The following is a 14,858-nucleotide window of genomic DNA, read 5'->3' on the forward strand; positions in this document are numbered from 1 at the left end:
ACAAAATTTCAGGTTATATATATTGCCAATGTACTGCCCATCCCCCCGAGTCAGAGCTTCAAGTGCGTCCATTCCCCAGACAGTGCCCATTGCACTCATAATGTAGTTATACCTCCATCCCCTCCCCCCACCCCCTATTTTCAGGTCTTGTGTTTAATTTTTTAATCCATTTTGAGTTGCTTCTTGTGTAAGGGATGAAATAAGGGCTCATTTTTATTCTTCTGCATATGGATATCCAGTTTTCCCAACACCATTTATTGAAGAGACAGTTTTTCCCCATTGTGTGTACTTGCTACCTTTGTCAAAAGTCAGTTGACTATATCTGTGTGGGTTTATCTCTGGACATTCTATCCTATTTCATTGATCAATAGAAAATTATAAAGGCTTTATGAAAAAACTGTTAGAACCAACAAAATTAACTTAGACAAATCAGTAGTGTTTCTACATATTTACAATGAGCTATCTGAAAAAGAAATTAAGTAAACAACACCAATTATAATAGCATAAAAGTACTTATGAGTTTCTTACTCTTTACTCAGAAAAATCACAAAAAGGAAAAAAATACTTAGGAGTAAATTTTTAAAAATTTATTAAGACTATTACAGGAGTACAAATGTTTTGGTTACATGGGTTGCTTATGTACTGCTTGAGAAAAAGCTCTAAGTGTGTACATCATCCAGATAGTGCACACTGTAACCATTAGGTATGATTTCACCATCCCCTTCCCTCTCTCACCTGCTTGATGTCTGTTGAGTTTTACTTCCATCTGTGCACGTGAGTCCTGTTTGGTGAGTTCCAGTTTAATAGTGAGTATACGTGGTATTTGTTTTTCCATTCTTATGATACTTCACTGAGGAGAATGATCTCCAGTTCCATCTAGATTGTTACAAAAGGAATTAATTCATTCTTTGTTATGGCTGAGTAGTACTCCATGACATACATATACAACATTTCTTTACTGTAAGGAAAGAAAAAATCACCTAAACAGGATGCAAAAAGCACCAACCATGATGGAAAAGATGTACTGGTTAATGAAAGTCCTTGTTTTAAAAGCAACATGTTATTGAATTCCCACAATAAGAGTGTGGGAGTCTTCTCAAAATGAGGGAACTGAGTGTTAGAGAAAGAAAGCAAACCTGAGCTTTGGCTGAGTCAAGCATCAAGTCCAGTCCTGTATCCTTTTCCTAACTCTTGATCTCTCCAGTAATTTTGGTGATGCCTCACCTTCACCTGATACTGATACCAGCCCCTGCCAACCATAAGGCACGCAGTGCAGCATGGCTTCTCAGCAACCCTCCTATCTCTTGAGGCCAGGTCCCAGGTTCCAGGACTGAATTCACAATCACTCGTTACCCATACAAGGAGACAGATATGATAATCCATGATAATCTTCCCAAGATCCTTAATTTAATCACTTCTGCTAATTCCATTTTCCCATGCAAAGTAAAATATTTACATGTTCCAGTGATCAGGATGTGCACATCTTTTGGGGACCACTATGGTGCACACTAAAGGTAGGAAAATATTTGTTAAATAGGACACAAAATGCACCAACAATAATAGAAAAGATTAACAAATTGATGAAAGTCTTCCTTAAAATATTAAAAACATAGCCACCTGCGGAGGAGATATTTGTTAAATATATAACCAAATCCTCTCCTTCCTTCTCCCCTTCCTTTCCCATTCCCTCTCAAAACAATCCAGTACCAAATCCACTATGGGTCCAAGTAAATTAGGTATTTATGTCACTAGTGATAGAATTGTGTTCTCTGAGTTAATTGTGAGAGCCCAATCAGGTTAAAAAGACACTCCCACAGAGGGGCTGCCTGCGGTGGTGTATGAGTTGCTAATCAGGGAAAGGGCGGTATCACAGAACGGGCATGTGCATCAAATCCTCAGCAGATGATGAGGACCTCCATGCTGTTGGGCACTTAATTTGGTGTTCACAGATTGTACCAAACAAAGAAGTGGACACCCACTATGGTAGCTGGGCATGGGGTATCAGAGCGACATTGATGCAGAAGATGGGGCTGCCTGGTGAGGGAACTCAGAGCCTAGCAATGTGAAAACAGCATCCCCATGGAGGAGTGGTCTAGCATGGGTGTCAGAGCCCAAGAGAGGCGAGGAAGCCACCCACATGGGGAAGTTGAGGGAGGCTGCCTTGTTTGGGGAGTCAGAGAATGGATTCTGAACTGGACATAAAGGAATCATTGGAATTTATTGGGGAAATATGAATGGGACCTGAGGGTTAGATGGCTCTAATGCATCAATATTCATTTTCTGATTTTGATAGTTGTGTTATAGTTATATAGGAGAATTGCCTTGTTTTTAGGAAATGTATTCTAACATATTTTAGGTTTTAGAAACGTCAGGTCAGCAATTTAAAATAGTTTAAAAGAAAAGAAATTCTTTCAGCAGGATGCAGTGGCTCACGCCTGTAATCCTAGCACTCTGGGAGGCCGAGGCAGGAGGATCGCTCAAGGTCAGGAGTTTGAGACCAGCCTGAGCAAGAGCAAGACCCCATCTCTACTAAAAATAGAAATAAATGATCTGGACAGCTAAAAATATATATAGAAAAAAATTAGCTGGGCATGGTGGCACATGTCTGTAGTCCCAGCTACTCAGGAGGCTGAGGTAGAAGGATTGCTTAAGCCCAGGAATTTGAGGTTGGTGTGAGCTTTATGCCACAGCACTCTAGCCCAGGCAATGGAGCCAGATTCTGTCTCAAGAAACAAAAACAAAACAGAGAAATTCTTTGTATGTATATTCAACTTTTCTGTACACTTGTCATTGTCAGATATACATATCTATCTACCTATCATCTGTCTGTGAGCAGGAGGAAGCATAAGGGGTCTTTGGGGGTCCTGGAAAAATTTTTTTCTTTTCTTTTGGTTTTTTTTTTTTTTTTTTTTGGAGACCGAGTCTCGCTCTGTTGCCCTAGGTAGAGTGCAGTGGTGTCATCATAGCTCACTGTCACCTCAAACTCCTGGGCTCCAGTGATCCCCCTGTCTCAGCCTCCAGAGTAGCTGAGACTACCAGGTGGAGACCAAAATGCCTGGCTAACTTTTCTATTTTTAGCTCAAACGCCTGAGCTCAAGCAATCCTCCTGCCTCAGGCTCCCAGCATGCTAGGAATATAGGCATGAACCACTGCACCTGGCCAAAATTCTTTTTCTTGATTTGTGTGTTGGTTACACACATATTCACTTTTTGACAATTCTTTGAGCTACATATTTAGGACATGTGCAACATTCTCGATATATGTTATTATTCAAAGAAAATGGTTATTTATAAACAAACAGCTATAGCCAAGCAATGTGTATGACACTGTGTCTGTGGAGGACTTCCTGCTGATGCTGCTTGTTCATCCATTTGGGCAGTGATGGGAACTCTTCAATGTGAGAATAACTGAACTGAGAATTGGAAACCTGAATTCTAAAACAAGGTCTTGTTGTGATGCATTGGTGACACTTCATCTCACTGAATCACCAATTCCTTATTCCTAAAAATAAAAGGATTAGGCTACAGGATCTCTGAGATCCTTTCTGTCTCTAATTATTTATAGTTCTCTCATTGTATAAAAAGAGAAAGGGGCAGGCAGGAGCCTCATGGCAGGAAAGAGGAAAGTAGAGACACCCATCACTTAGGGAATAAAGTAAATGATCTAAAGAGAGCCATCAAGCTTGTTTTTTCCAAAATAAGGGAGTGTGGTTCTTTTAGAGTTTAAAGCTACACGAAGCAGACATTAAATTACTGCTTCTCTTTGTTCTAGATAAAGAGTTCACTGAGACCTGGGTTCATGAACGTTCTAAATGTCATAAAATCAAACTTTTCTAACCCCTATTTTAGTTAACTGGTGCTGCAATGATTAACTCAATGTTTATTTTGAAAGTCACTGATTAGGGTAAATCATTGACTATTGTATCATAGTACACACCCAGTAAATGCTGAATTTGCCGAAAGTGACTGTTTTGTGAGGAGAGAAGCATGTAAGATGGAGGATTTATGAGTTCCAGGGTCAGCTTTACAACCTGCAGACACCGTGTCCTTGGCCAATCTATGGGGCATTGCTTTCTTATCCTTAAGCTGGGATAATTTTACCTTAGGTAATGGTAATTGAGGGAATCAAAGGGATATTATTACAGTGAAAATTTTCTGTGAATTGTCAGAATCCCTATAAAAATGAGGACTAAAGTACCTAGGAATATATTTATCTAAGGAGGTAAAAGACCTCTACTGGGAGAACTATGAAACAATGAGGAAGGAAATAGCAGAGGACGTAAACAGGTGGAAAACCATAAGATGCTCATGGGTCGGCAGAATCAACATTGTTAAAATGTCTATACTACCCAAAGTGATCTACATATTCAATGCAATCCCTATTAAATTACCAACATCATTTTTCACAGATACAGAAAAAATAATTTTATGCTTCATATGGAACCAGAGAGGACCCCATTTAACAAAAGCAATTTTAGGCAATGAGAACAAAATGGGAGGTATTAATTTACCAGACTTCAAACTACACTACAAGACTGTGGTTATTAAATCAGCTTGGTATTGGCACAAGAACAGAGACACAGACAAGTGGAACAGAACTGAGAATCCAGATATAAAACCATCCTCATACAGCCATCTAATCTTTGACAAAGCAGACAAAAATGTACACTGGGGAAAAGAATCCTTATTCAATAAATGGTGCTGGAAAAACTGGATAGCCACATGTAAAAGACTGAACCAGGACCCACACCTGTCACTTCTCACAAAAATCAAATCACGGTGGATAACAAACTTAAATCTAAGGTGTGAAACTATTAGAATTCTAGAAGAAAATGTGGGGGAAACTCTTATAGGCATTGGCCTAGGCAAAGAATTTATGAAGAAGACAATCACAGCAACGACAAAAATAAATAAATGGGATCTGATTAAATGAAAAAGCGGCAGCCATCTTCTGAACCTGTATATTTCTCTTTGTCTTTCTTTACCTTTGTTGGCTTAACATCAATTTTATCTGATATAAGAATGGCTATACCTCCTCTCTTATGATTTACGTTTATGTGGAATACTTTTTTTCCATCCTTTCCTGATAAGTCTGTGTGCAGCCTTGTGGTTTAGAAGTGTTTCCTGCAGACAACGGATAATCAAGCCATATTTTTTCCTCCATTCAGCCAGCCTATGTCTTTTGAAAGGAGCATTCAGTCCATGCATGTTGACTGATAGCATTGGCATATGGGATATTGCTCTGTTTATCTTTTTGTAAAGACATTTATTGCCCTGTTTTACTTCTTGTTCTATTGTTTTATAGGAGATATGAGTAGGACTAGTGCTGTGAGAAAGGAAAACACAGGCCCCTGGGAGGAAAGAGATAGGGAGAGAAGCTGCCTGATTCCTGCTCATCATAAGCCACAACAAAGCCGCAATATTCAACAGGAGAAAGGAAGTTTGCATTGTCTCACAGAAGGAGGGGAGCAAGACAAGAAGAGAAGGCAGATTACTTTTACAGAGGGAATGGGCCACAGGAGTGGGAAATTTTCTGTAGATCCAGGAGGTCCACAATTAACTGTGGGATCAGGAAAACCTTGGGAATGTGGCAGGATACTCCACAATGAATCCAGAGCATTTTTATCTTCCACATTTAAGATCATATCTTGCGTATTTAGTCTCCACAGCTAGTGTCTGTGTCTCTGGTTATGAAGTTGCCTTCATCTTTTTCTATGACTTTTGATGACTGCTTTGGGGTCTGGCATGGTACACAGTAGGATATCAAGGACAGAGCCCTTGTTTTAAGAGAGTCACATTTTAGTGGGATAGAAAGATAAATAGAGAGCAGGACTCAAGGTGATCTGTGCTCCAGTGGAAGCATAAATATGATGAGGTAACCTAGAAAGGGCAAGCTTCTATTGAACAAATGGGACTGTAGGAGATAAACCTTGCAACCTCATGGTGTGCTGGAGATTGATGAAGAGTGGATATGCCTAGAGCTGAGAGCAGAGTATGTGAAGGATGAAAAGAATGATATGGAATGATAAATTGGGAACAGAATGTGAAGGGTCAAGTCAAGTCATTTGGACCTTATCCTGTAGGGCAGACAAGGAGCCACTTAAGTGAGGGAGTAACATGTTTAGACAGGTGTATTTGAAAGTACTCTAAAGAAACAAAGTTTTAGGTGAATATTGTGCCAGAGGTACAAAGGGAAACAGAGTCTATAACCCTCCTCAGCTTAGCCCTTCTCCCATCAACCCGCTGGACAAGAAGTGTGAGTCTGTTTCTAGAAAAAGTTTGATGGAAACTTGAAATGTCCAAAGAGCAGTTACAATGTGAGAATACTTAATGAAGTGTGTGGCATAGAGCTGTTACTCCATAAAAATTTATTGAATGAAGGGTACCTGGTAAAAAAAGACATTAAGTGAATAACATGTTTGTTATTGCTGACCTTTGGTGTGTCCTGCCTTCCTTCTAACCATCCTGTCTTCGAACCATCTATCTCTTCCTTCATTCATCAAATAGTTACTATATACTTTCTGTGACAGTTCATAAGCTCATATTTTAGGAACACACTCTCTCTCTATTTTTCTTTCTTCAGGAGAATGAATTTGTGTGGGAGACGACCTGGCCACATGGAACTGTTTTTATTCCTGATCTCCATTTACAGAAATTCATCCTGAAATCTCTGGCTGATGCAAAGGATCAACATCACCCCAGTTTCCAATGGCTTTGGCCATACTCTGCTGTCATACCAGCTTGGCTTTATATGTGTCTGAGGAAGGGCAGACTGTCTGCTGCTACAACCCTCCCTTATCTGGGCATCATCACTTCATTCTCAGTATTAGGGATGCCTTCTCTGACTTCCGTCACATTTCCCCATTTCCTCAAGATACAGCGAGCACTCCAACTCCATTAAGGAGAGTTCCCTGGGTCACTGTACTTCTCTGCACTCTATTCTTCTCTGCACTCTGTAAAACTGGCATTGACCACCACATATGCTTATACTTAGGTAGTGCTGAGTCATTAACTTGATATCACCACACAGCATAGCAACCTGATTAGTATATATGATAACTCAGACCCATTTCTCCTCTGCATGTTCTAAATAAACAGCATTATCAGCTTCTGGGTCAGACTGCAGACTTTCTATCTTTTGTGCATAACGCAAGCAAGAAATTAAAGAAAACAGAGTCCCAAGGGGCCATGCTGGTCCTCAGAATGATAAGCATAGAGGAGGACAAAAGGGGAGAGGGTAGGGAAGCTCTCGTGACTGAGTGTCAACTAGAGTTACTGGAGTTTTGAATTTGAAAGAGAGAAACTGTCCAGGAGCAGCTGCAACCTGTAGGGAAATATTAAGGGGATAAGCAACAGGTAGGAAAAGACACTAAATGTTAGAATTCATGTCCCTGCTTGGGTATTACTGTAAATACAAAATAAAAAGTTGGAATAGTTTTCTTACTGCATGTTTACAACTCAGAGTCAAGTATGAATCTATGCTTTCATATTGCTACCCACATGTTCTGAGTGTTATTCTTCTCTCCTCAAACAAGAACAAAAATCCCTGGAAAGTCTCACTAGATTCTATTATTTTTCTACTTTCCACGACATTGTTTTATACTTAATATACATGTGATGGTAATTTTATGCTATGGCTCTAAAATAATTAGCCTCATGCCATCTCTAAAGCACAGACAATTGAACATCTTATACATAACAAAATCTAGTCATCATTTTCCCTTCCTTTTGTCTTGAAGGTATAAAATGAGACATAATATCACCCACTAACCTTTTCCAAGATCATTTCCTAGAATAAGCATTTATACTCGGAATGCATTTGTAAGATAACACATGTGTATATTTGCACATATATATCTATACATATGGGTGTGGATAGGAATATATTCACATGTAACATATGTTGTATACACACATATGCATGTGAGATTAAACGTGGTTCTTTAAAATATTGGGTTCATATTTCATATATTATCATGTCCTTGCTGTTTTTTTACTAAAGTGTATGTCAAGTAATTTTCCAAGGTAATAGAAACATGGGCAAATGATTTGATTGGACAGATTCCAGAAGAGTAAATTGAAATGGCTATTAATCATATAGATAGCTTAAAAAGAAAAAGTACAAATTAAAAGTACATTTCACTCCTTTAAACCTGCTTTATTAGCAAATGAAAAATTTTTAAAGTGTTAGAGAAAGTGTGGGAAACAGGCAGTCTTGAATATTTTTCTAATGTCCTGTTTCCAATTACATTGACTTCTCCTCTAATTTTTATGATATTTTTTTCCTTCTGCTTACTTTGGAATTAATTAGCTCTTCATATTCTAGTTCCTAATATGGATGCTTAGATTTTTTATTTTATATATTTCTTCTTTTCATGAGAAGGAAGCATTTTTAAATGTATTCAATGTTATAAATTTCCCTGTGAGCATTGTCTTTACTCTACAAAACTCTTAACAACTTAACACCCATCATGAATGTATCGTTTAAATTAGCTGGCATTTATCAAGTCCCAGAAATATGTTTCTGCTTTCTCATAGCACAGCAGTCCAGAAAATATTGAAAGATGAAATAATTTTGATATTTCAAATGATTATGGTGGCTGAACGGCTTTTGGAAAATATTGTATTTAGGGTGAGCAGACTGACTTGTTACATTATAATTTACTACTTATAGAAAAGCTTCATGATATTGAATTTGGCAATGATTCCTTGAATATGGCAGAAACGTATAGGCAATAGAAAAAATACAAAAATAAGTCTTCAAAATTAACTTTGTGATACACTGCTGGTGGGACTGCAAACTCGTACAATCTCAGTGGAAAGTAATATGGAGATAGCTGAAAGAACTAAAAGTAGAACTACCATTTGATCCAGCAATCCCATTACTGGGCATCTACCCAAAGGAAAAAAAGACATTCTATAAAGAAGACATCTGCACTCGAATGTTTATAGCAGCACAATTCACAATTGCAAAGATGTGGAAACAACCCAAGTGCCCATCAATACATGAGTGGATTAATAAAATGTGGTATATGTATACCATGGAGTTCTACTCAGCCACAAAAAACAATGGTGATCTACCACCTCTTGTATTATCCTGGATAGAGCTAGAGCTCCTTCTACTAAGTGAAGTATTCCAAGAATGGAAAAACAAGCACCACATGTACTCACACATCAAATTGGTACTAATTGATCAACACTTGTATGCACATATAGTAGTAACATTCATTGGGTGTTGGGCAGGTGGGATGGGTATATTCACAGCTAATTGGTGTGATGGGGGATGGATGCACTTCAACCTCTGACTCGGGTCAGGCAAAGGCAATATATGTAACCTAAGCATTTGTACCCCCATAACATGCTGAAATAAAAAACAAACAATCAAACAAAAAAATCCAAAATTACCTTTTTGCATCAAAGGGCACCATCAAGACAGTAAAAAGACAACCAATGGAATGGCGGAAACATTTACAGATCATATGTCTGTTAAATGTTAATATTAAAAATATATTTTTTAAAGAATTCTTATCACTCAAAATAAACAACAGAAACAACTAACTGGTTAAAAAAATGGACAAATTATTTTATTTAAAATTTCTCCAAAGTATATATAAGATGGCCAATAAGCACATAAAAAGATGCACACCATCGCTAATCATTAGGATAATGCAAATCAAAACCACAATGAGATACTGTCTTTCACCCATTAGGGCAGCTGTTATAAAAACACAGGAAATAATCTCTTGATGAGAATGTGGAGAAATTGGAATGATGCTGTCACTATGAAAAACATTATAGTGTTTCCACAAAAAATTAAGAAGAGAATTACCATATAACTCAGCAATTCCACTTCTGGGTATATACCCCAAAGAAATGAATGCAGGGTATCATAAAGATATTTATATACCCCTTTTCATAGCAGCATTATTCACAATAATCCAAAGGTAGAAGTATCACAAGTGTCCACTGAGCAAGCAACGGATAAACAAAATGTGGTGTACACATATAATGGGAGATTATTGTCTTTAAAAGAAAGGAAAATCTGACACCTTCTACAACACGAATGTCACTTGAAGACATTATGCAAAGTGAAACAAACCAGTCACAATTATACAAAATACTGTATAATTCCACGTATTTGAGGTACATAGAAAAGGCAAATTCACAGTGAGAGAAAGTCTCAATGGATTCTTATGTAGGTGGTGTCAAGGACAGGAGGAAGTTGAGAATGAGGAGTTATTGTTTAATGATACAAAGTTCAGTTTTGCAAGATGAAAAGAGTATTGACAACAGTGATGTTGGTTGTACAAGGATGTGAGCATATTTAATGCCACTGAACTGTACACTAAAAATCATTAAACTAGTTAATTTTATGTTATATGCATTTTACCACAATTAATAAAATATTATTCAGATTCCAAAGAAAACTACCACTTATATTATCTAGACAGTACAATAGAATGAAAATAACTTAAATGAGGTTTCTTCAATAAAGCTATCTAAAAACTATAATACAATCAAGATAAAAAAGAGCACAAGTGAAGCCACTCATGGGGAATGTGTTGGTGAAGAGCTGTGCGCTCATGGACCTCAATCTGTTTTGTTCCTTTTAACAGGTGGCCCCTCTAGAATATGCCTGATTTGGGTTACTCTCTGGTGACTTCCATGAACTGAGTTCTTGTGAGTAATTTCACCAGACTGAAGCAGGATTACCCATGGGCAGCTGGAACTGATGAAGTTACTCCACCATGACCAGAAGGATGAGCTGCAATCCAGTACAATTATACCAGAATGTCCAGGGTGGGTAGAGGAAAGAAGAAGGCTAAAGAACATTTTATTTTTATACCTCTCAGTGGGCCAAAGTCCACTCGGAAAACAACATCAGCAGATCTAGGTGATTCACCACTTCACATGTCAAAGAGCACACACTGAATTACCAGGGAGCATTATAAAAACCTTGGAGTGCAAGCTCATAGTTGTCTTGGTTAGAAGAGAAGGCTGCAATGGACCCAGCTGTGGTTCTGGTGCTCTGTCTCTCCAGTTTGCTTCTGCTCTTCCTCTGGAGACAGAGCTCTGGGAGAGGGAAGCTCCCTCCTGGGCCCACTCCTCTCCCAATTATTGGAAATATCTTACAGCTTGATGTTAAGAACAGGAAGAAAACTTTCAGCAATGTAAGTATGCTTTATGTTCCTTTAGTGGCTTGCAAAATTGTAAGTTATTGGACTTCCATTTCTAAATAAAATATATTCTGCCTATTTAGGTCTCTCACTTCCTTAGTTAGATATATTCATAACAATTTAATTTTCTTTGATGCTATTGTGAAATGTATTGCATCTTTGATTGAATTCTTGGCTTGACTATTATTGGCATATAAAAGCTTATGATTGGTGTGCATTGATTTTGCGTTCTGAGACTTGGTTGAATTCGTTTATCAATGCCAGGAGTCTCTTGGTTGAATCATTGGTATTTTCTATATATAATATCATATTGTCAACAAAGAGCAATATTTCAGTTCTTCTGCCCCAATTTGGATGCTCTTGATTTCTTTCTCCTGTCTGATTGTTCTGACTAGGATTTCCAGCAACATGTTGGATAGAGGTGGTGATAGAGGGAAACCTTGTTTTGTTCCAGTTCTAAGAGGGAATGCTTTCAATTTTTCCCTGTTCAGTATGATATTGGCTGTGAGTTTGTTGTATATGGTTTTAATAATTTTGAGGAATGTCCCATCTATGCCTATTTTGTTAAGGGTTCTTATCATAAAAGGGTGATGAATTTTGTCAAAAACTTTTTCTGTGTCTATTGAGAGGATCATATGGTCTTTGTTTTTTCTTTTATTTATATGATGAATTACATTTATAGATTTGCATATGTTGACCCATCCTTGCATCTCTGGGATGAGGCCCATCTGGTTATCATGAATTATTTTTTTGATGTGCAGTTGACTTCAGTGTGCTAAGATTTTATTGAGAATTTTTGCATCTATATTCATAGGGGATAGTTGTCCGTAGTTTTCTTTTTTTGTTGTGTCCTTTCCTGGCTTTGGCATCAAAGTGATATTGGCTTCATAGGATGAGTTGGAGAGGATTCCATCCTTTTTAATGTTGTACAATAATTTCTGCAGTATAGGTACCGATTCTTCTTTGTAGTTTTGGAACCAAAGAGTTTGTACCCCCATACTATTTTGAAATAAAAAAAAATCACTGGTGTAGAAAATATCCTTTCAAGTCCTTTCAAAGAACAAAATGATTCATGAAACTAGTTCTAGAAAATATTTAAAATACTTCAAGTGAGAGAAAAAAATGGCAGAATAGTGGTGACCTCCTGGCTTTCTGCTCCAAGAAAAGTAGGTGAACAATTTGGATGGCTACACATGAGTGGATCACTCCCCCCACCGCCCAAGAACAGAGTTGTGAAACTGCAGAGAAACAGCATGGGACACACAATGCACATGGGAAAAAAAGGTGAATAGGAGACACAGTGGCAAAGACTGGAGAGTGCAAGATATACAAAAGGGAATAGAGTGTGTGACAGCCATGCCCACCTGGCCAGCCAGTGCAGTGTGATCTGACCCACAGAAGGATGCCCGGCTTCTCCACTGACCTACACACCCACTCAGACAGGGACATGCCTGAAGTCAGTGCAAAGTCCTGGCATGGGAGGACAGGCTCTGTGGAGAGGAGACAATAGTGAGAAACATTTTGAACTCCCTGGTTCTCTGTGCTGGAACCACAATGGGCAGGGGAGGGACCGGTCTGAGTGGTTACTTCTCACTACCGTGTCAGGGAGTTTGGAGACAGGCACTTCACCCTGGTGGTCAGCAGGAGCAGAACAAAGGAGATGAATGCTGAAAAAGGGGTTCTGCTCCTGACAACCACTGATGATTAGGTTGGCTCAGGGTGGGAAAGAAAGAGCAGGACACTCTGCTAGGCAGATGTGAGACTGTGGGACTGTGATACAGATGAGACAGCTGGCATCGTGCTGATTCAGCCCAGTGGGCCGGCATCGGCCAACTCCTGAGTGGTCACACCCAGCACTAGCTGTCCACGTGTGGGTGTCTGCCATTTTTAGGGTGCACAACTCGGAGATGCTGTGGCATGCTGCAGTTTCAGGCAGCACCCCTCCCCCTTTCTGGGGACTTTCATGCCAGTGCTGCAGGCTCCGCACTTGGAGGTGGGGAGAAGTGAGAAAAGCTGCCTTCTCTGTGCAGCTGGCATAAATCCCCAGGACTTTGGTACTATAAAATAGTGCACAACCTGTTGATTTTGAGAGCTGGGCTGGTGTCAGCAGGTGATTTTTGAGTGCTTCTCCCCAGTGCTAGTTCCCCTGGGGTAGGGGACCACCATCTGTGGGATCCTCAGCCCGCAGACTCTGGGGATCACGGTGGTGTCAGGCAACACTCCTCCACCAGCCTGGTGATTTTCCTTTGGAGATGGCGAGAAGTGAGAAAAGCTGTTTTCTCTGGGCAAGTAGTGTGAAATCTGTGGTGCTTTGGTGCTAAACAATAGTTGGTGGCCTGTTGATTTGGCCCGCTGGACTGGCTTCAGTCATGTAATAAGATCATAACTCCAGGGCTTGCTCTCTGCATCCAGGCTGCTGCCAGGATTGGGGTTTGTGGACAGGGAAGGAAAAAACTGGTCAGAGACCTTAGCAATTGCTCCAATTCACCCCCTCCAATCAGGAGCAGCCTTCCAAGTGTGGTGAAAGAGCCCTGAATCACATATTAGTCGCTCCCCCTACTGGCAGATCAAGCAACCATACAAATACACACACCAAGGCTTGGAGGCACCAGCTGTGAACTATTTTTTTTTTTTTATTTCAGGATATTATGGGAGTACAATCATTTTGGTTACATGTTATGACTTTGCCACACCCAAGCCATTATTTGAGGCGTGCCTTTTCCCCCTACAATGCTCATTGCATCCATTAGTTGTGAGTTTACCCACTCCCAACCCCCAATGAATATTACTACCATGTGAGCACCTTAGTATTGATCAGTTAGTGACAATTTGATGGCCAGTACATGTGGTGCTTATTCTTCCATTGTTGTGATACCTCACTTCAGAGGATGGGCTCAAGCTCTATCCAGGAAAATATAAGAGGTGCTAGATCACCATTGTTTTTTGTAACTGAGTAGTATTCCATTGTATACATATACCATATTTTATTAATCTGCTCATGGATTGACGGGCACTAGGGTTGTTTCCACATCCATGCAATAGTGAATTTTGCTGCCATAAAGATTTGAGTGCAGATATCTTTATTATAGAATGTCTTTTGTTCCTTTTGGTAGATGCCTAAGAGTGCTATTGCTGGATCAAATGGTATTTCTATTTTTAGCTCTTGAGGAATCTCCAAATTATTTTCCACAGAGGTTGTACTAATTTTCAGTCCCACTTGGCCTTACCCCCACCTCAAGGGGAAACAGGGTCCAAGTAACCCTTGCAAATGGCAAGACCCTTCCCAAAGACTGGGGCATTCATAAACCCCATCCAGGGGACCAGAGCCTAACACAGAGACATTGATAATTGGCTCCTCTATGCACACTATAATCAATGACAGAGAGGGTAATTCCATAGCTTAACACACTGCCTTCCATATCCAGCTATTAGTGGGCAGTGGAGTCATACACACAAGTGTGATCCACCAGCTGGTAGCTTAAGCTGTGGGACCAAACTCACTAGTCTCCACTGGCAACAGGTGAAGACAACAGGTCAGGGGTAATGCAAATTCCTCAAATACATCTAAGGCAATACAGAACCAGTGCACCTCTCCCCAGCACTGTCAGGGAACGACCACTGGGGACTTGGAGATAGGGCCACAAAGCAGTCTTAGCACCCCCAGTTCTCAACCAAGAAGCCT

General features: G+C 39.5%; 1 protein-coding gene across 1 annotated transcript in view; it reads left to right on the top strand.

The window, feature by feature from the left end:
• The first annotated feature begins 10,907 nt into the window (after positions 1-10,907).
• The window catches only part of LOC123650047 (cytochrome P450 2C20-like), a 32,704-nt gene continuing 28,753 nt past the window's right edge, over positions 10,908-14,858 (top strand). Inside the window, exon 1 of the mRNA XM_045568442.1 lies at positions 10,908-11,170. Coding sequence (XP_045424398.1) covers positions 11,003-11,170 — 168 coding nt within the window. The 5' untranslated portion in view covers positions 10,908-11,002. The remainder of the gene's footprint in view (positions 11,171-14,858) is intronic.

The sequence above is a fragment of the Lemur catta genome, chromosome 14, assembly GCF_020740605.2.
Source record: "Lemur catta isolate mLemCat1 chromosome 14, mLemCat1.pri, whole genome shotgun sequence".
Classification (NCBI taxonomy): domain Eukaryota; kingdom Metazoa; phylum Chordata; class Mammalia; order Primates; family Lemuridae; genus Lemur; species Lemur catta.